This window comes from Trachinotus anak, unplaced genomic scaffold (genome assembly GCF_046630095.1).
Source record: "Trachinotus anak isolate AG129_WGS33_773 ecotype Australia unplaced genomic scaffold, CSIRO_AGI_Tana_v1 ptg000007l, whole genome shotgun sequence".
Classification (NCBI taxonomy): domain Eukaryota; kingdom Metazoa; phylum Chordata; class Actinopteri; order Carangiformes; family Carangidae; genus Trachinotus; species Trachinotus anak.
In genome coordinates, this window is record NW_027273858.1 from 16,627,922 (window position 1) to 16,648,975 (window position 21,054).

The following is a 21,054-nucleotide window of genomic DNA, read 5'->3' on the forward strand; positions in this document are numbered from 1 at the left end:
GTCTGCATGATCAGCATCAGGGCTGACGAGTGCATTTTTAAGAGAACTGTTTGGTGATGTAGAGCCCGATCCATTTCCAATTTGTTTATTGTAGCTCATGGCAGTAGGGTAAACCAGCAGTAAAATAAAAACTGAACACTGGCACCTATCCCTCAAGCTAGATCAAGTAAGCAGAGCAACATATTGATAGTTTCAAGAATTGATATCCACACAGCATGCATCAATGAGTGAGCAGGGCTGCTTTAGGTTAAACTGCATTTGAACTTGTGTACTGTAGTACATGTAGTTCAGCAGCAGTTATAGACTGACCTCCTCTCACCACAAACAGTATGTCATACAATACTCAGTAAATCAGTGTTTTTAGTTGATACATATCTAACATATCTAAAAATGTTGGGCTTTTTTAATGTTAATTTAGACCAGTTTTCAAGCTGATGCATTTGTATTAAAACATATTGGTCTGGTCAAAACTTGACAGTGCCATCCCTGTTTAGGGCAGTTTTACTTTGCATTTCAGGCTGATTTTAGCTCATGTTTTAGTTACAAACTAGAAATAATTGTCAGCAGAAATGGTCTGAAAGCCTAAGGTAGTTAGTTGTGTTTAGTGATATATGAAGTAGAAACTTATTTTAAAAACAGTCAGATTTGCCAGACTGAATTGTTCTCAATAATTGTGATCCATAAAATATTGAATGAATGAATTTCTAATTTTCAAGACTTGCCTTGAAGTATTCTCTTGGACCACCAGAACATATGGCAACCACCCAAGCGTTCAAGTTTATTACCTTCATTTAAAAAAAAAAAACAACAACAAAATAACAACAAACCACCTTAACAAGTCAACAAGGGAGCCAATAGATGCCATTCTGAGAGAGGGAGAGTTTTCCTGTTTTTCAGGCACCAACATCTGCGTTTAACTATAGTCTGATGTAAGTATGGCCCATTTAATTGTGCTCTCGGTGTGGCTGTGCTTTCCTTTATTAACCACACACAGCTGCCTTATCGTAAGTCAGGCAGCTATATTGGCTGCGCTTGCAGGCTGCTACCTGACCTCAGCATAAATGTTTGAATAGAGTTATCTATTACTGCCTGACAACACAAATCGACTTCTCTTAACAAGCAGGTTGTCAGCCTCCCATTTAATATCAGGTCAGGGTTTATTTTAGGAAGACATGAGAGGAGCCATTTGACTGAGTTTGATCTCTCTGTTTCAGAGACTACACTGAGAAAGACGAGATAAAAGGCCTAATCCAGGAGCAGCTCAACTCCCTGTCTAAGTGAGTTATTACACTATTGTTTTGTCTTGTAAAGGCACTCAAATGTAGCTCAAATTAGAGTATTTAATATTGTCATTATGCCAACCCTTGGATATTGGTGCATGTATATATCTGTGTGTGTGTGTGTGTGTGTGTGTGTGTGTGTGTGTGTGTGTGTGTGTGTGTGTGAGTGAGAGAGTGTGTGTGTGTGTGTGTGTGTGTGTGTGTGTGTGTGTGTGTGTGTGTGTGTGTGTGTGTGTGTGTGTGTGTGTGTGTGTGTTTTGCCACTATCTTTGTACCTAGTATCAGTTTTTGTTTATGTACTTTTGGCTTGCAGTCAGAGTCTCAGGGTCCTTTGTATTTAGACAGCAAGCCCAAAGAGCATGTAGTCTGTGGGCTGACAGATAAGAGGAATCTCCTGTAACAGCCACACTGTGCCTGCTGTGTTTGAGAAATGTAATTGGCTCTCACCGTGTTCTGATTGTCAGTCTCTGATTGGCTCCCCAGTGATATGAAGAGTGTGCTCCAGGACCCAGAGTTCACTCTGCTGCAGCGATGCCTCCTGGTCTCACGGTGAGCTACAACTCAGCATGGAGTTACCACTGTTTGCTGCCTACACACACACTATGTTGTGTTCATGAGGGTTTACGGGTTCCCCAGCACAACTGTATCTGTTAACATCCAGACAGTGCACCTATGTCAGAGACTTGAGGACTTGACATGAAAGTAATTGTTACTCAGTTCGAACAATGGTATCGTTTCTGTAACAAACAAACATTTGTTATCCTAGAAGCAGGATGACACTCACTCAGGACATAAACCTTTTCTAGGGTAATACAATACAGAACAATGTATCAGTAAACACTGAACTTAAACTTGTCTTTGATTCAGTATGGTTGCTTCTGATAACGTCTTCCTGTCTGATTGTTGGAACATTAAGTTTAGGCAGTAGACTGCCTCTATTTGTTACAATGATCTAAAGCCGAACTGGGTTTGCAGTCGAGCTTGTTGTTGTTCAGTGACTGATCTGGATGTAATTCAGCCGAGCAAGACATAATTAGATGTTTTGGGAGTGATTTCTCTACAGAAATGTGCTGAATTGTATACTTTCATATCATCATTAAAATGTTCACAATGGATATTTGTGGAATATCAGTAAAGAAATATAACATTTTAATCTAATTCAGAATAGTTAATGTAATTGGGGAAGATGAGGATAATGATTCAAGATTATGAGCCAAATGTGCTGTTAAATAATTTAGTTTTCAAACTGTCAAGTTGCCTGCCATAATAACTTATTTTTGCTGTGACTGTACAGCCGTGATACTTTATCTCCTAAAAGGCATGACATGAGAGCTTGTGTCAGCAACTCTGATCTCATCTCTGCCCCAGTTCTCATTTCCCTCGAGCATCTGACAAATCTAGAGCAGTCAGTCTGCATCCTGTTATCAAAGCCATGATGTACCTGGACCGGTTTAGGTACTGGTGACTGTGCTCGCCCGCAGAGAGCTCATGCTTATGTCTCTGTATCCCACTGTCGAAGTTACTATTGTTGAAGTGGCAAGGTAGCCTAGCAACAGCCGTGTGCTTGTGCTGATATGTTCAAAGAAAAAGCAGAAGGATGTGGAGACGGGGTACAGGGGAGCTTGCTGAAAGAGCGAGTTGTGGACTGGAAGACATAGGAACTACAGTCATTAGCGAGCACACTACCTGGGAATCTGAGTGGCATGTTGATTCAGTCTACACAATGTGATTAACTACTCCGGAGAGAACGTTATCCACTCTGAGCCCAGCTGATGCCTTGTTGTGGTAAACTGCAGGCTGTTCGGGGATGAGTCGGACCTTCACTTCTGGACAGTGGCGTCCCACTACCTCCAATCATTTGCCCAGGCTCGTCAGCTAAGTGTGTCCACTGCAGAGGGGCAGGCTCAAAGTGAAGGAACCCAGCCGCCGCCTCAGAACCACCTGGACATCTGCCATGACGTCCTGTGTGAAAGCTCGTACTTCCAGGTCAGTAAAACAAAAGAAGAAGAGAAGGTGTTGGGCTGTTTTGTTGCTTTTTCTCTCTTTGGTAAGCAGAGAAAATGGAGACAAACACCTGATAGAAGCTGTCAACATTTTAAAGAATCCCCTCAAGAGTAATCCAGAGACACTTAGCATCCTCAAGTCAGACCCACAAACAAACACTACCAGCCTGTCCCTTGTCATCCACAGTGTCAACAACATGAACCCAGTGACACCGTATATTCCTCTATTAATGACATTGTGCATCTTCTCTCTTGTCTCACTAGCCCTGTCTTTAAGGGAAGCAACTTGCACTTTTGAGCCTTTGAGGTCAAACCCATCTTACGCTTTATCCCTCACTACATTTAATTCCCCCAACATTTCCCTACAATGATTCTAGCCCACACCGGGATACGCTCAATTAAATAAAAATCCCTCTCTTGTTTGTGCCATGTCATTGCTCGGATCAGTGCGTCTTGCTGATGAACCAGCATCCAAGGACCTTGTAAACGATACATCCTGCATCCTCCTTTTTTTTTTTTTTTTTTTCAACTTGAATTATCGACCTCTTTTGCTCTGAAGACTGTTAGAAAAGTTTCTTCATAAGATCCCTATTGATTGATCCTTCTCTGCTCTGTCTGCCCTCATCACTCTGATGGTCGACATCACTGAACAAAGACATCACTGAACAAAGACACCTGCCTTAATGTTGCCATAGTGAATGCAAAGATTTTTTGTTAAAGGGCTATTTTTTCATTTTGTAGTTGTGATGCACGCAGTGTTTTTGTGACCAGGCTGCAGAAAATATTTCTGTGGAATTCACTGAGGAGGAATAGTTTCTCAAAAAAAAAAGAAGTTTGGATTGGATTGTAATTAAATAGTTGGCCCACTGTGCAAGTGAAGACAACACAGTTTTTTGGTAGGTCTGGGTTTTTTTAATGTACTCAAGGGAGCAAAGAAGAGAACATGTACCTTTTTTGATGAAACACGATTAGCCAGTTAACCAGAAATGTCAAGTAGCTTTTAGCCAGAATCAAGGTTTAAATTAGCCAAATGTAAATGGACCGAGTTTCAGCCAGGAGAGGCTCTGGTGAAAAGACTCAAGTAAGCCTGTCATCTTTTCTGTTTTTGTGGAAGATCTTTCCCTGTTAATGAGGGGCCACGTAGTGATCACAAAGTTAGGACTTTCAAAGAGTTACCCAGACAGTCTGCTGCTGCATTTGTCTCCTGTTGTCATAAAACAGCTTCAGTGGCAGCAGCCTGACTGTAATTACTAATATCCAAGACTCCAATACAGAGCACATGGCTCTGAAGTTACTAAACTAATTTGGTATCTCTTCGAGAATTTATGCCCACGGCTCTTACACACAGAAGAATTCATCATCATGAAAAGTACAAAAAAGTAAAGCTTCTGTGAGCAGATACAGATACACAAGTGTTCACACACGCAGACACACATGGAGCGTAATTAATTTTCTACCGTCTTATTTCCTCTCTTATTCTATCATTTTCTTCCTTTAGCCCTCTTCTAAAACTGATGAGCTCTCATATTTTCAAGTATATAATGCTGTTATCATGTGTAATACTTATTATTTTCTCACAAAAAAAAGCTCTGATTTCCCATTAGGGAATCTGTAGTGAAATAATGGGAAAAAAGGCACCAATAATGAAAGTCAGTATGGGAGGCTCTGGTACCAGAAACACTGTGAAAACTCCTGAATATTTTAAAGACTATAATTATACTCTCCATCTCTGGACTCCGTATTCCTATAATTGTCCTCTATCCATTTTTTTGCTGATTATTAGTCAATTCATGTCCTTAGTGTATAATATATCTTTACTAACTCATTCCATTGCTGTCTCTCTCCCACACACACACATATACCTACACACACACACACACACACACACACACACACACACACACACACACACAGGGATTGACAGTGTTTTCAAGCAGTGTGAAAAAAGAGTGCGCTAACTTGTGGCTCCACCTTTACTGATCAACAGAAGTTCCAGTTGGATCGGGTTCACCTGCAGGAGGTGAAGCGCTCCAGTTATGAACACACTAAGAAATGTGCAGACCAGCTCCTCCTGCTGGGTCAGGTAAGAACTACACTACCCATACTGCCCACTCATTTATGTGTGTGAGGCTGCTTTAGATAAATGTTGCAATGCAACAATGTGAGGAATTCCTGTTCAGATGCTCCCGTTTTCAGACAACAACAAATTCACTGAGGAATTCATCACACTTCTTTTGTGGCTGGCATCACAGTGGTTGGCATACAGTAATGAAATTTTCCCTTACATATGAATAGCTGAATTCTTAGTGTTTGTTTTTTAGCTGCCGCGTCCTTTTGATAGTTAATAATAAATGTGACACAAATTTTGCAAATCTGTCTTCATCTTTCTTCCTTGCAGCTTTCGGACTATAGACTACCCTTCTCTCTTTCTCACATACACACATATTGACACCTTCCCACACCTTAGCTGTGCATAAAAACATATCATCATAACTGTAAATAGGTCATAGCACTGCTGTGGAGCCTGGTGAAGCAAGATGGATGGTAAGTGCTGCCTGTCGTCCCTTGCATTGCAGCCTGTGGGGGCAGGATTCACCTCTCTCCCCCTTCAATGTCACAGCTCTCCCTCTAATCACAGGCTGCAATCAGTGTGTTGTGTTGCTGTGTGTTGGAAGTGCAATCTTTCAGTAGGCAGACAGGCAGAGGCCAGCCTGTGCTGACCCCAATGTGAGCTTGAGCCTTCACCTCCACCAGATGAAAAGAAAGATAATAAACATAATTTCTCCTTGTATTTCTGTCCCGTTCAGCTCACAGAGTGGTTTCCTGACTGAGCTGCTAATGCCTTTTTTCTCTTTACATTGTCATCTCTTTGCTGTCGCTCTCAGACCGACAGGGCAGTGCAGTTACTATTGGAGACGAGCGCAGACAACCCCAGCTACTACTGTGATTCACTCAAGGCCTGCCTAGTGACCACCATCACCTCCTCTGGCCCCTCACAGTCCACCATCAAACTAGTGGCCACCAATATGATCGCTAATGGCAAACTAGCAGGTAGTGTTATGGTTACCTTCTCTGCTCTTGTTTTATTTATTTTTACCATTTATTGTATGGGTGTCTGCAGCCTTGGAAGGGCTTTAAAATATCTTTAAATAATTCATTCATCACAGAGCTTCAAAAATGATATGTCTTGTCTTAAGTGTCTTAAATAGGTTACAGCAGTTTTCACCCAAAAAAGAAAATTGTCTCACCAAAATATAGTTTATAGTGTATGGAGAAATCATCACATTGGTGTCTGAGCAGAGTTAGCCACCACAGGCCATCATTTCTCCAGGTCACATCTATGTACAAACTCTCCTGTTTCGCTGTTTGTCAGAGGGAGTACAGCTGCTGTGTTTGATTGACAAGGCGGCCGACGCTTGCCGCTACCTGCAGACCTACGGGGAGTGGAACCGAGCCGCCTGGCTGGCCAAGGTAACTCAGCGTGACGGCTTCCATCAGCAGCAAACATCAGATACTGTGTAATGTTTGGATAGTTTGTGAGTGTGTGGGCATATGAGTGATTTGTGGTTTGTACATGCTGCATATGTGTATGTTTGAGCTTTTATATTTTCTATCGTGAATTGTAAGAAGTTTTTAAAATGTAATTGCTTAGATTTATTATATTTATGCATTATACATACTGTACATCTGGGAAACACAGCCAAGCCAAGTTAGGGACACAACATTACAATGTTCTTACACTGTACATACTATTTGCTACTATGAAGCACCTTTAAAGCAGCTGAGTGCTTTGCATGTTGTGTGTGTCTCCAGGTGCGTCTGAGCCCAGCAGAGAGCTCAGATGTGCTGAAGCGATGGGCAGAGCACCTGTGCTCCCCACAGGTCAACCAGAAGTCTAAAGCCATCCTGGTGTTGCTTTCCTTGGGCTGCTTTTACAAAGTGGGAGAGATGCTCCACAGGTGAGGACAAAGATTGGCCCATTGTACATATACAGATGTGCAGTACCTTGGCATTGTCTATGAGTAAGCGCTCGAAAAATTAGAAACACAAACACTGAAATTTACTGTAATCTATTTATTTCATTCATAGAAATACATGCATACAAATATGACCTTCCTTCTTTCATCCACAATCATAAACACTTGAGTCTTTTCTTCCTGGGTGCATTTTAAGGACACCTCACAGTGTATGGAATAGTCTGACTCTGTATCTTTTACATCAAAATCAATGTGTTGGTCCACCTGTCCTCCTTCACAACCAGTGTTCTGAGTTTCCTCTCAGAGAATTAGAGAGGCATCAGGATGACAGGATTGATGAATGCTTTAGAATCACAGACATCAAGTCAGGGATGATGCTGGTTTTCTAAAGATATCTCTCACCACTGCCTGTGACTTTCTCATCCTCCTTTCATTGCCTGGGCAGTATGAGGCAGTTTGATCGCGCCGCCCTGTTTATCGAAGCCTGTCTGAAGTATGGGGTGATGGAGGCCAATGACTCTTCCAATATCCTTTTTTTTGAAAGACCCATTACTAAAGCCAGAGAGCAATTTATGACCAGAGTTAGCTCCGCTGCTAACTCTGTCTATCTCTGCTGTGGACGTGCACTCGATAGCAGAGAGCTTTTGTCACAATGAAGGTCAATTTAGACGCTCCACGGAGCACATCAAGCTACATTTCACATGTTCCCAATAGCTAATATCACACTCTTGTCACAGAGCTCAGTCATGCCACAGACTCATGGGAGAACTTTTACAACCTATACTTTGAAGACATACTGTTTTACACCTGACCACTGATATAGAAATGATAGGAAACCAACAGGTATTGTAGCGCACACCTGATCAGTCTGGGATGTTTGCTCACAGTTTATCAGACTGTTTTTGTTTGTCTCAGTTGTAAAAGTGTTTACAACTTTGTATCACACTGTTACTGTGACATAATGGAGCTCATCTTGTCGATTCTGTAACAAAGTGAGAAATTATCTTCACAGTCCAGTAGTTACTGTGACTACTGGATAAATCACTTCTGCTGAATGTTTTATATTAGCAATGCAAAACAAAAAGACATTTGAATAAAACAAAAACTTAGGGAAAAAAATCATTCAAAATGAGTGTGCTCTTAAGCAATATTTCATCTAGATATTATTTGTAAATCGTGTGTACAATTAATTGAAAACATCCCCTTTGGCTTGTTCATTGGACAGAACTGGCTTGTAGCCACTAAGTGATTTCTGATTTATGGAGACCAGACCAGAGCAGACTAAGCCTGGACAAGGCCAGGCTCCCTTGTAGGAGAGGAGTTATTTATCAGCCAGTGTTTCAGTAAAAATGCCTGTTTTTCATACTTAGTATCTGCTTTTGTTTGTTTTTTTGTTGAACGTGTACTTTTTGTAGAAATATTTTAAGACTTTAATGAAAAAAACAACATAAAGAGCTTTTTCTGAAACCAAGCACATATGCAAGTGTGTGTGTGTGTGACCAACTAATCTTTGCAAATTTGTTGACTATGAGCAGTAGTGCAAACAAGGCACAGTGAGGAGCAAAGTGGAACACGAGCTGAATTCACATCACGCATTTCATATAATCATACCGAGAAGTGTTTCTATTATTTTGCCTTCTCTCACTGATTGAGATGTTGTGATTTTCGAGATGTCTGTGACCACTAAAACCACAGAAATACCCTTGCATTTGCATTGTAAGGTGGTGTGAAATCTGGTGACTGCAAACGTTACTGTATATAATTTTATACACATTTTTACACATGAGTTTCCCCTCGCACCCTTTATGGAAACATCTGCATTTATTATGTTTCTGTTTCAATGTGAATATTTCGATGGTAATCATGTGAATTAACTTCAGTGGAGCAACACTGGTTACCACTTTTTAAAGTGATGTTGTGTTTTCATTATTAGAACAGTATAATCAAGTGTACAGTTGCTGCAAGTAACTCTGCCCTGACAGTAGACAGAATGTGAACTGAAATAACAGAATATTTTTGGGTGATGGCAGCTTTCACTGGCCTCCTGTGTGTTTTATATCCCATGAAATGTTATAACTTCTCCTTGACCTGCATTTGCACATAAACTTATCGAGGCTGCGTTTTTGGACTATGCACGGCTGCTGCGCTCTCTGGGCCTGCGGGAGGGTGCTGCTCTGTGGGCATCACGGGCCGGCAGCGCTGGGGAGCAGCTGATGGAGGAGCTGTTCCAGGGAGAGGGAGGTGTGCCAGAAGCCATTTTTGGCGAGGAGGAGGTCGAGCTGGGCCAGGAGAGCACCGAGTGACCTCAAAGACCACGGGAGGGGTTTGGAAGAGAACGGCATACTCTCTGGTGCAAATCAAGGGTTGGCCATTCAGTCTAACTTCACTAACTTAACATTTGTGAATTAACTTTGTGTCAGCATCCAGGGGAATCATGATCATCATATCCACACCGGAGAAAAAGTTATGAGGAGTTTCCTCCATGTGAAGTTGTTAGTCAGTCAGTCAGTCACTAACGTCTGCCTGTGTCTGTGACTATACTGAGTTTCTTAATGTTTGGTATGACCAGTGAGTGTTTGTGTGCATATGTGTATGCATGTAACAGCCCCAAAAGAAACATAGTTTCCTCATTCCTTCAACAAGTGAGGTAATACACATTGTTGTTATTCACCTGGATATCAGTGCGTGATTTTGTTGGTTAATGAATTTAACTCAATTGATTTTTTTAAAGGTTGCTTGTTAATCTTTATTTTGTGTGCCTGTTTTAATGATTCCAAAGTACTGTACAGGTTTCATTTGGCTTTTTGCTGCTGAGATTAATGTGGCAGATTTACTTTATCTCAAAATATGATCACTAGTTCATTTTGAAAATGCACTGCCATTATAATGGGCCCCTATACCTACTATTCCATTGTATTCTTGATTTAACCAAAAAAAAAAAAAAAAAAAAAACCCAAAAAACGCATAATTGGAATGATAACTGAATGAGACATAATTTGCTCTAAACAGACACATAGCATACTGGATGTTTTCTCCACAGCATCTGGTGCTGTACAAGCCTCCGCAGATGTTACTATGGCACAGCAGTGAAATTAGTTAGCCCGGCCACCCTGCACTTATTATACTTTTATTAGTATATTATCTCTCCTGGTTCAGAGGAGAGAAGAATCTAACTGCTGCCACCTCAGTGATACCATTTAATTAGACTTTATTGATGCTGGTTGTTCATTAATCCATTCCATTAATCCAAGCAGAGTTTTTAATTTTCTACTTTTATGAAGACTTGGGAGGATACTTTGCTCTCTGTTTGCTTTGATGTTCGTATAATGAGGTTGTTCTCTGGTGTGTGTATTACAAGACGAGCTGTCAAAATGTGTTGTAACTCATTTTAATCAGACCTCTGATGGATCATTTACACACAAACAATACTATGTGCTGCTCCTACTGTTGCTTATTACAATCACAAAACCTGACGCAGTTTAGGAAGTGGTTTAGACTTGCCCTCGTGACTCCTCTGCTCTGCTTTTGCCTCATTTTTACATAGTAAATATCAACTGATCATCAGAATCGTCTGTGTGACAATTCAAGGACTTTAGTGATTGTGTGTTTAATTGCTTTGTAACATGTTTAGTTGTCCTGAAATGAGACGGTAACTTGATCCTCGGGACCTTTTAGTGTGTTATTGTGTTTCATAAACACGTCAGTGCTGTTTCTTTTCTGTGTTAAGGTTAACCCCAGGCAGTGTCTCTATGGCAACCCAGGCCTATTTTTGGGGACTACATGTTGTTCCTTTAGATCCATTTCACATAGCCCCACTAACATACTGTAGTATCACACAGAGAGACAGCAGAGTCATACAACCCAGCAGATAATCAGCTGTAGTTTACCTGGTGCTGTGTATCTTCTTCCAGTCGTGATGCAGTATTGTGGAGGACACATGTACTGTACTGCCTGTACTTTATGATTAGGCACTAGTTTGATTAATACTTGCTGCTTTTCCCTGTACTTAGAAGAACCTTACAAAATAATGCTGGTCAAAGTTCAGGCATGGAGACGAGAAGACAAGACATGGCTGAAACAGTATGTTTTGTAAGAAGACAATAAATCATTGTGATGGTGTCAAAGCTTAGCCTTTTTTCATTGTTCTCTGTTCATTGTTTACCCAATGATCCTTATGCTTTAAGCTATATAAATATTACAAGAGAAGAAAAGATATATGTATATATGGATGGCAATAAAATCAATATTATTAACTTGAGGATTTCAGTGTGTTGCTTAATGTCTAAACATGCCGACACAAGAGGGCGCTCTTAGCCCTCAGTGGCAGGCAAATTGGCTGTGGCTCTTTGCAGTTTAATGGCAGTCATTTTATAAGAAAAGACCTGCTCCATCAAGTGTTCTTTGCAATTATCCTCTTTTAATTTCAACGCAGGTAGATTGAATTTGAATGTACATTCATTTATCAAACTGTCTTAAAAGTAAATTGGTTCTTGCATGAGCTGCTTCCGCAATTAATTACTTCTTTTCTGCTCAGAAGGAGGGCCAACAGCTGGCCTCATCTCGCTGCCCAGCTCTAACCGTTTTCACCCTTTTCTTCGCCTCAGATTTATTCATTGACGTGTATTCTGTTTCTTCTCTCTTTCCCCCAAAAAGCAGAGCACAGAGAGAAGAAAAACAGTCTGAAACACAAATAACTTGATTGTGTTCCTTTAATGGCTTAATGAATAACCGCCGCAGAGCCGATCCAGCCGTTACAGCCAGGTCATCAGTATGCAGAGCCTCACTACAAGATTTCTATTCTGTCCCACTGCTTATACAGGCTACCACCCAGATAGCCAAATGGCTCTGATAGCAGCTCCCATCCAGACACCCTCACTTGTCACTTCCTTTTTCCACCTTATATGTGCTTTATCCCTCCTTTTTCTACCCGTCCTTGCTTTTCTTCCACTTAAAGAAAACAGGCAGACTCCATGTGCCAACTCATGTTCTTGCTGCACCCCAATTTCCTGGAAGTCTTGTTTCCATCTGTTGCTTGGATTTCTCCTCTCAGTAGCTGAGCTTCCTGAAATAAGACTCAAAGCTGTGTCAGAAACACAAGATTAAGTGTGTTTGGATGCCGAGCAGTGAGAGGCACTTATGTTCATCTAACAGATGGAAATCACTGGCCTTCACTGCTTCACGATACATGTGGCAAGAAATTAACAGGAGGCTTCAAACTAATCGCACTCGGTTGTTTCTGTTACGCTTTCTCAATCAAGTGTGAAAGTGGCCATCAAACCAGGTCTCTAGATGCAGCGAGCAGAGGCACAGACACCACTGCACGGTCTGTGTGGCAAAGACAGAAAAGTACAGCAGGCCATCCAGTTCCCATGAGCATGTTCTCTGGTGCCGCTGACAGATAGCTTTATCCAGGAAGGGCAGGTCCGAGCCTGCTTGCACAACTTACCAAAAACCCACTGTCTCTTCCTCTGTGTCTGTGCGAGATGTTTTCCAGTTTGTTTTTCTCCTCGCTGAGGGTTACCACTCAATTCATCCCTCTTTTTCTCTATAATTATCCCACCATCCATTGTTTTCTCAACACCCTCCCAAGACATTCTCAAGGATTCTTTTGGCAGCTCGTACCGCAGGTGGTGGAATTATTTTGGGCTGAGCGGCAGCTGCATTCATGAGGATAACTATTCTACTATGTCGAGGTATGCTGATTGTTGTTTCACTCTTGTGCTTTTGATATGTGTCGAAAATACAGTGGAACAGTATTAAATCTGCATGCTTTTCTTTGTGTTGACCTGCAGTCTCATGTTTCTCGTCCTTGAAGCCAAGCAGTCTGTCTTCTCCACATCACTGTAATTGTGGCTCATTTTTCTCACCTTTCTCCTCACTTATCAACAGTTTCCTGCTCCCAGTCTGCTCCACAGTGGACCCGATCTACACATATAAAGGTCATACCCACTTCCCTCACACAATCGCTGTTACCCCTGTATCACCTCCCTGTGCCCACATGGGGGGGTGTCGCCTGGGAAGGAACCCACAGGCCTGAGCTCATCTGATATCTGCTGCCAGCCACTCCTTGGATTGGTTAGAAATGATTTTCCCTCCCTCAGTTCAGCCTCTGCTATTTGTTGAGGTCCCTCTTCCCCCTGACATTTGCGGACTCTGATTGGCTGCTGAGCAGTGCCAGGGGCCCCTGCTGGGGGCTCCAGGTGATGTTTATGTTGAAGGTATTCAGGCCCCTACCTTTATCTGATTCCATTTAGATGAATGTCACAGTGTTCAGCAGACCGTGGCCTCACCTCACCACAACACCGCACTGCTCCCATTCAAGAAAGACACGAGTGAGTGAGAGAGAGAAAGTAAAGCAGGGACGAGGGGCTTGATGGGGGCAGCATAGGGGAACAACAGGATCTCTGGAACATTACCACGCGATGACAAACTCTTATCGAGTCCCAGTAATGGCTTGAGGACAGGATAATCTTTTAAACAGCTCCCCGCTACCTCTAAAACAGCTCTTTTGTGGCTTCCATGCACGCACGTTGCAGGTTAGGGCTGTTATTTACAAAAGCAAAGAGGAATGAATGACTGCATTGTTTCAGGAGCATGGTCTGCAGCTCCTGCACAGGTTTTTACACGATTCTACACTGCTAATCCCCAGACCGTGATCAGGGTTGTATGTATGAGAAAGAGACAAATGATTCACAAACAAGGTTATGACTCGCACAGGCAGTTCGGGCACCGGGGGGAAATTTCCAAACTGGGAGTAGGACGTTATCTGATGATATTAATACATGTATAATAGGAAATCCTCACTGCTATGTCAACAAGCCAGAAAGACATAGTTGAAAGATCTCTTCCCCAACCACATCCACAGCCTCTTGTGACCGCATGTGTGTTTGTGTGTGTTTATGTGTAGACGACAAATAGACACAGTGGAGAGATCCCATTAAGGGCTCTGAAGTGAATTAATAGCTACTAAACACAAAGGTGTCAAGAGATTAAGGAAAAAAAGAGGCCCAATGAACAAATATCTAGTGAAACATTACACAATATTAGGGAAGAGAAAAAGTTAAGCTAGACCTATTATATGCAGACACAAGGGGACCCAAGGGGGGCAAGAAATCCAAGCTGTGGCCCTGGCTGATGCCAAAATGTGTGTTTTTTGTGTTTTGATGGGCGGTCATGAGGTAATAGAGATGCCACAGATGCCCCTGCTACAGTGAGGCCCTCCCCAGGCTAATTGCCACTGTCCTTTGGGAGATTAGAGCAGAGGAAGGCAGGGATGATTATGAAGGAAATGGCCTCTCATAAGCTGCTGTACGCTCAGGCCAGTCGGGCCCAAGGCTGCAGAGACAACCGTATTCCCTTTCATCGGCGGATAGTGGGAGCCAGGAGAGGATGTAAAGCATACCTGTGCTGCAGCTGACCCATTTCCTGTATTGGTGGTTGCGTATATGTGCATGTATGTGTGTTTATCTTAAGCTGTACATGTGCCTGTGTATCCATGAATATGTGCTCAGTGCATGAATGTACAGAGTGATCCCAGTTTAACAGCCCTGGCCTCTTTCCTGTGAGTGCAGAGAGACTATCCTGCTGTGTTTGGGTCTCTCACAGAGCTGCGTGTTTTCATTTCTAGTCAAGCGGAGTACGCGTGTTTCCTCTTTGTGTAGTCCAACCGGACACACGGGGCCTGTGTGTGAGAGTGGGGCTGTGGGGGGCACTGGAGGCTAAGGAGCGGTGGGCTGTTTTGCTGCGGCCCGTGCAGGCCTACACTCCTGGGGATAAGCACGTGCTACGCTGCCAAGAGAGAACCAGGTCCAGACTCAGTGTTTCTCCAGTGGTTTTAAAAGGAAAACATCCGCTGCACTGTTAAGTTGAGATGGCAATTTATCACATAATAGTCACATCTACAGTACAAAGCCGTAAGCTGTGTTTTATGACTGTGATTCCTGACTGCATTCAGTTGAGACAAGCACTTTGTCTTTTATTCTATAAATTGTATCCCTGCCTTGAGTGTAGTGAGCTAAATTCAGAGTAAAAGAATGACAAAGGATTTTTAAGTGTCTGACAGTACAACATACCAAATGAGAGGTTGTTTACAGCTGCAGGGAGTAAAAAATGTGGACAGGGGTGTCACAGTTTCAGTGACAGCTCGAGACACAAACAAAGAAAGCAGTCAATCCTTAGAAAATGACATTTACAGGCAATTTTTTTGAAGTCCTCAGATTTGAAATTGGCAGTGCATTTCAAAGTTGTAGTTTGATTCATGTTTGTCAGTGCATAACTGATGTACGTCCACATGCAGTAGTGTGTACTGTACTTAGGTAGCATTGTGCTCACATCTTTACTGTGATACCACTGGGGGGCGGCAGAGGTCTGGGAAACGTGTCAAGTGTCTGATGGTGGGGCGTCCTCCTGCAACTCTTACTGGAGAAGTTTCCCCACCAGTTTCCAGATGTACTGTATATGTATTAGAAATGAGAATAGCTTGTATTGTACATACAACTAACTAAAAACTAGATGACGAAATATATGATAATCTATTTAATAATCCTATTCACAATTCTCATACATGTTGTTATTTCACAGCATCAATTGGCATCAGTAAAAACGCTGTGTGCATTTCAGTAACATATGATTTTATTTCCCCAGGACAATAACTAGGCCGCAGAATCTTTATCTGAGTCCAATTGAAAAGAGTCACATTCCACTGTGTCTGTCTGCTGCGTGTTTTCTCGTTGGCTGAGGTGTGTGTTAGTGGGTCATGCAGCGAGAGAGAGAGACAGCCAGAAGTTGCAGGTCCATTTCATAACAGCTCACTGTGTTTGTGCATGACGGCGCCATGTTCCCTCTATCACCGAGACAATCTGACACCAGCACTGCTGCGCGTTGCCTAATCTGGGAATCAGCATAGCAGCTATTCCTTATAGCCACTGCTCACGTAGCTGCGTGTGTGTGTGCAGGGAAACCTCCTAACAGGTATGCCAAGGTAACGCTTGTGATAAGTATTTGAAGGTCACCGTTCACTGGCACTTCTGCTTGATCTCTGTAATGACTTTGAGTGATACTTGATGCAACACCACTGGAACAAATGCTGGCACACTGGAAATATATTACATCAGACAGAAGTATGCTAGACAGGGAGGAGAGAGAGAGAGAGAGAGAGGGGGGACTGAAAGGTTAGAGTGATGAGGAGACAGAGATGGGAGAAAAGTAGGATGACAGAAGAAGTGGAAGGCAGGGTGGATGAGGGAGGGGCAGGGTGCTGACAGTGTTTTGTTGGAGTTATGTAGATGTAATCCCTTCTGATGGGCAGGTCAAGCTGCCTGCTGAACGCTGAGGCACCGGCCAGCGCATGTGCGAGAAGTATGCTGTGTGTGTTTGTGCAGGTCTGGATGCATGTGTGTCAGTTGAGCCCCTTGTTGCAATCTGGCAAGGCTCATGAAAGGGGGAACAAAGGGTAGATTTTCTTTTTCTTGAAGCAACGAGGGCCGGCCTGCAGAGGAAAGAGAGATGGATCTTCTCCAAATGCCACCGTGGGTGCACTAATGCCTGCTTTGTTCGCCACGGTAATTCTATTATGGTAATGGAGGATGAATCCCAGCTTTCTTCCCCTTCTTGCGCCATCCCAGTTCCAAGCCTCCTGTCCCCATAACCCCCACCAGAGAGCTTCCGGCACAAGAACAAAACAGTTAACTGGCCCCGAGAGGCCCCTGAAAGATTAGATGCAAAGTCCTACTGTTGCATAGATGTACTGAGCAGTGAAATAGCTCATTTTTCTTTGTCACTGATATTTTTCTGCGTCCAAAGCAGTTTCAGTTTTTCATGACAGCTTTGTGAGTTTCTGTTCTTCACATCCATCAGTTGGTCATTATTTTCAAATCAGCTGCAGATGAGATAATGATACAATAACGAAGCTCTGCCTTAGTAAGGTAAACAATTAGGGAAAAAAATAGCATGAGAGATTTGAAAATCATTCATGACACTATTTTACTTTTGTGCCATTCTGTGGGACTTGGTCTGCCATGCACAGTGCCATGCTGGAGGAAGGGTGCAGGTGGCTGTCAGGCTGGACCCTTAGGACTCAGTACATATCCAGTAATGTTCCCCCCACTGGACCTGGCCTCTCTCTCCTTTGGGCAACACTCCACCGCTTTACCCAGCAGCCCCCAGAGCCCCTAATCCCTCCAGCCTGGGAACAGCTCCAACCTACAGTCCCTTAAAATGTCTTGGTTTGTGCATTATTACATGCTATGAATTACACTTAGGGACATATGGAAGGAAAACATGGCAACTGGCAAACATGACAGTGATAAATCTCAAATAATGAAACAGGGCTCTAAGTGGAACCAGGAGGGCTTTGCTGACCCAAAATCAGGGTAACATGATAAGCCTGCAGAGCTGCTGGAGGCCGGGCTGCTAGTAAAGCCCAGCTGGACCATGGGCACCTAACCTCAGCACAATGTGGAGCTCATTGGAGCCCTGGGAGATCTGCGGCGGGTCACATTCCTGGCCCTCAGAGTGACCTTGGGAGAGATGGAGCTAAAGTATTAGGACTGTGTGTTAGACAAGGTGTTACTGCAAGTGAGGCTCTTGCTGTTTCTCCTGTAAGCCGTGCTCTCTCTTTATTTTTATCCGTCAGACTTTCATGAAGAATTATGGTCCTATCAAGCGTGTAAGTGATGGCAGTGAAAGGTACAGCTAACTAATGACAGACTGTTTAGCTTTGAACTCTGATAAGTTATTGCTCCAGACAGGAGGAATAAATTACTTAACTAAGACAAATGTCCTGCTGTGCTCAGAGTCCTCATTCTCCTCTCTGCCCCTTCATTAATATACAGGAAAACAAGGCATAGAAGCCTTTTTTCACATGTGCACAGATAACTCAGGACTACCCTGCTGTAATTCCCTGTGTGTATCACGGCTTTGAGTGTATTCTGAGTGTATGAGGGGCCTCACTACTGTGCAGCCATAAAGGGCAGCCTGTGCACATGAGCGATGGAGCCCTGCGCCCAGACTGAGGTGTAGTTGCTTTTTCACTCTGAAAGCGATATAAATTCCCAGCCAGTAATATAACATGTTTGGGTTGGTTGGTGTGTGCAAAAGTGTGTGTGTGTGTGTGTGTGTGTGTGTGTGTGTGTGTGTGTGTGTGTGTGTGTGTGTGTGTGTGTGTGTGTGTGTGTGTGTGTGTGTGAGGAGGAAAGAGGGCATGTGCATAGTGTGTGTCAGACAGAAAGGGTAGAGCAGGGCAGAGAATGAATAGCTCTGTCACAGAGGGGCCAGCTAATAAAGTGGGTAGTTGAGGGAGAGGGGGTAAAAAGAATGCATCTCATCTTTCGCCCCTTTGCCGTTGGTTGTCATCGAGGCTGAATTAGTTTTATGCCGAGGCGAATGCAACCAATAAAGCTCCGTCCACTGGTCAGGTCCTTTACACTGTGACCCCCCCTTGCCTGCCAGTGGAAATTGCATTGGACATGGTTTAGGGGACGCATGCAGCTCAAGTTTCAACACTTTTGAAGTTTTCATCGTCAATAAATTGCTAGATCAAGCAGATTAGTTAAGTGTATTTTGGCTTCTTTTCACAGCTGGAAGACCTTTGTGTGTTTGTGTGTGTTTGTGTTTGTGTGTGTGTGTGTGTGTGTGTGTGTGTGTGTGTGTGTGTGTGTGTGTGGTTCTTGGACTTCACTTTTGCTTTTCCAGAGTACAGCTCTGACCCTTATGTGTTGACAAAAAAAGCTAAGTAAAGTTTAGAAACACTGAAACATTTTTCTCCTCATCTTTTTCTCAACAGAGAACTGTATTGTGTCAATTGAAATTATTAGTAAAGTAGTATTTCACTGTTTCTCTGAGGTTTCCAAAACTTGCTATTTGTCTTCTTTTATGCTCCAGGGAGATTGTTGCATCAGAATGAAAAAAAAATTTTTATCTTGAAATGCAATAATCCCAACATTTTTCACAGCAGGTCTGAGAGTTGTAAGTGTCATCAGATGGATGGGTGAGCTTGAGTGTGCTTTAAAGCTACTGTTAAAGCCTACTAATACCATAGCGAACAAGCATAATACATCACAATAAAAGAGCCTCTTGCATGGTATTCACTTGACTGATATCAGTGTTCAACCATGTTTCAGGCCAACACTTTGACAACCATTCACCAAAAAACAGCCCGTTCTCCATCAGGCTAACAGCTCCGCTTTATTCAAACCAGGGCAACAGCTCAGTCCCTCGGGCCCCACTCTTTTCCCAGGACTTTTTGCTGGAGGAGGGGAAGAAAAGGGAGGTGTTTGGGCTGATAACCCCTCTCCATCACCCTGTCAGTTGGAAAAGAGCAGTTCTGGAGCAGGGCCTCTGGATAGAGCTGTAGCCCAGTGGAGTGGTCACCCCCAGCTAGGAGTTGGAGGAGGAGGGAGACGGAAAGCAAGGGCAGCAAAAGGAGGGTAACAGGCAACAGGAGGTGGGGTGCTGTGGGATGCTGGGGTTGATAAAGAGTCAGAGTGAATGATGGAGGCCTAGCTGAGAGGTGGAGTTATCTGTTTGACAGACTTTTCTTTCTCTCACAATCACTCACACTGACGTGTGATATCGGTTCTGCTGTGGCGCCAGCTTGTTATCGGGCTCACGGAGCCCAATAGGTTTGTGCACATCTGAGTTATCATAAATGTGCATTACTACATACCTACTGTATGACTGCACTGAGCTCCACCGATAAGGCTGGACTTTATGCTGACGTCTTTTTAATGTATTTGATCAGCTTCTCACCCGCCGCTGATAGATGTGGCAGACAGTGCAAACACATGGATGGATGCCTGCACGTATGGAGGAATTTGGATCACTTAGTTATAGATACACACATACAGCTCTGCTAATATATGGGGGGTGCTAACAGGGAGACTCCCGCTGAGCCCGCCGCTGCACAAATAAACATCAGCCCAGATCCGTAGACGTGGGAAGAAACGTCATCTGTCACCATCCGCATCAACTCCATTAGAGAAGGAGGCAGAGAGGAAGGCAAAGGAGGAAGGATGGAGGGAAGTGTGAGCCTTAATGGAACCCAGGCAGTCATATGATAGATAACAAATTTCACAATGGGGAATGAGGGAATACCATAATGCGAAGCAGCCATTAGGGGGGCCAGTGTGTGGTGTGCAGCTGCATTGACCACTGCAGCCCCAGCATTACACCCACAGCCACTGCAGCATGCTCTGACTCTGCAGCTGCAAGACTGAGAATTACAGGACAAACTGTTGGAGGCTTTTAAACTTTTAACTTGGCATGTTGAAGCACAGTCTGCCCTGCAGTATCAGCTCTACCTGGCAATTAATTCTACTTTATGCTTCTGGTAGCTACTTGCCTAAAGCCATAGTAACGCAGTGTATTGGTAAAATATTTATAGCAACCCCAAAACCAGATAAAAGTGTTATATGGTTTACTACCGCACACTGCTCTCAGCACAATTCATGCTGGGACAGGTGAGCCCTGCGATCATGGTGCGACATAATTGTGGGAATGTTGGGTTTACATAAGGGATTGAGCAAGGCTTCTGAACAGGGGAAGCGCTTGTTGAAGTGGGCTGTTGTGATTTCACACTTTGCTTCTCTATGCCAATAAAATCACTTCTCACAGATGTTTGTTCTTAAGCCTTTACTGGACAAGAAAAAACCCATGAACTGATATAAATATATAATCTTTTTATATGTTTTTTTTTTTTTTTTTTACAACAGATGTTGCAGTGAAAAAGGATTCTTCTTAATGCATGCATTACTTTCTGAGAAACATTTCAAAACTACAGTTCGCTCAAAACAACCA

General features: G+C 43.1%; 1 protein-coding gene across 1 annotated transcript in view; it reads left to right on the top strand.

Moving 5' to 3' along the window:
* The window catches only part of wdr11 (WD repeat domain 11), a 54,170-nt gene extending 43,911 nt beyond the window's left edge, over nt 1–10,259 (top strand). The window contains exons 21-29 of the mRNA XM_071481041.1: nt 1,215–1,277; nt 1,764–1,829; nt 3,077–3,266; nt 5,271–5,366; nt 6,169–6,334; nt 6,657–6,754; nt 7,097–7,242; nt 7,706–7,785; nt 9,361–10,259. Coding sequence (XP_071337142.1) covers nt 1,215–1,277; nt 1,764–1,829; nt 3,077–3,266; nt 5,271–5,366; nt 6,169–6,334; nt 6,657–6,754; nt 7,097–7,242; nt 7,706–7,785; nt 9,361–9,563 — 1,108 coding nt within the window. The 3' untranslated portion in view covers nt 9,564–10,259. The remainder of the gene's footprint in view (nt 1–1,214; nt 1,278–1,763; nt 1,830–3,076; nt 3,267–5,270; nt 5,367–6,168; nt 6,335–6,656; nt 6,755–7,096; nt 7,243–7,705; nt 7,786–9,360) is intronic.
* The last annotated feature ends 10,795 nt before the right edge of the window (nt 10,260–21,054 follow it).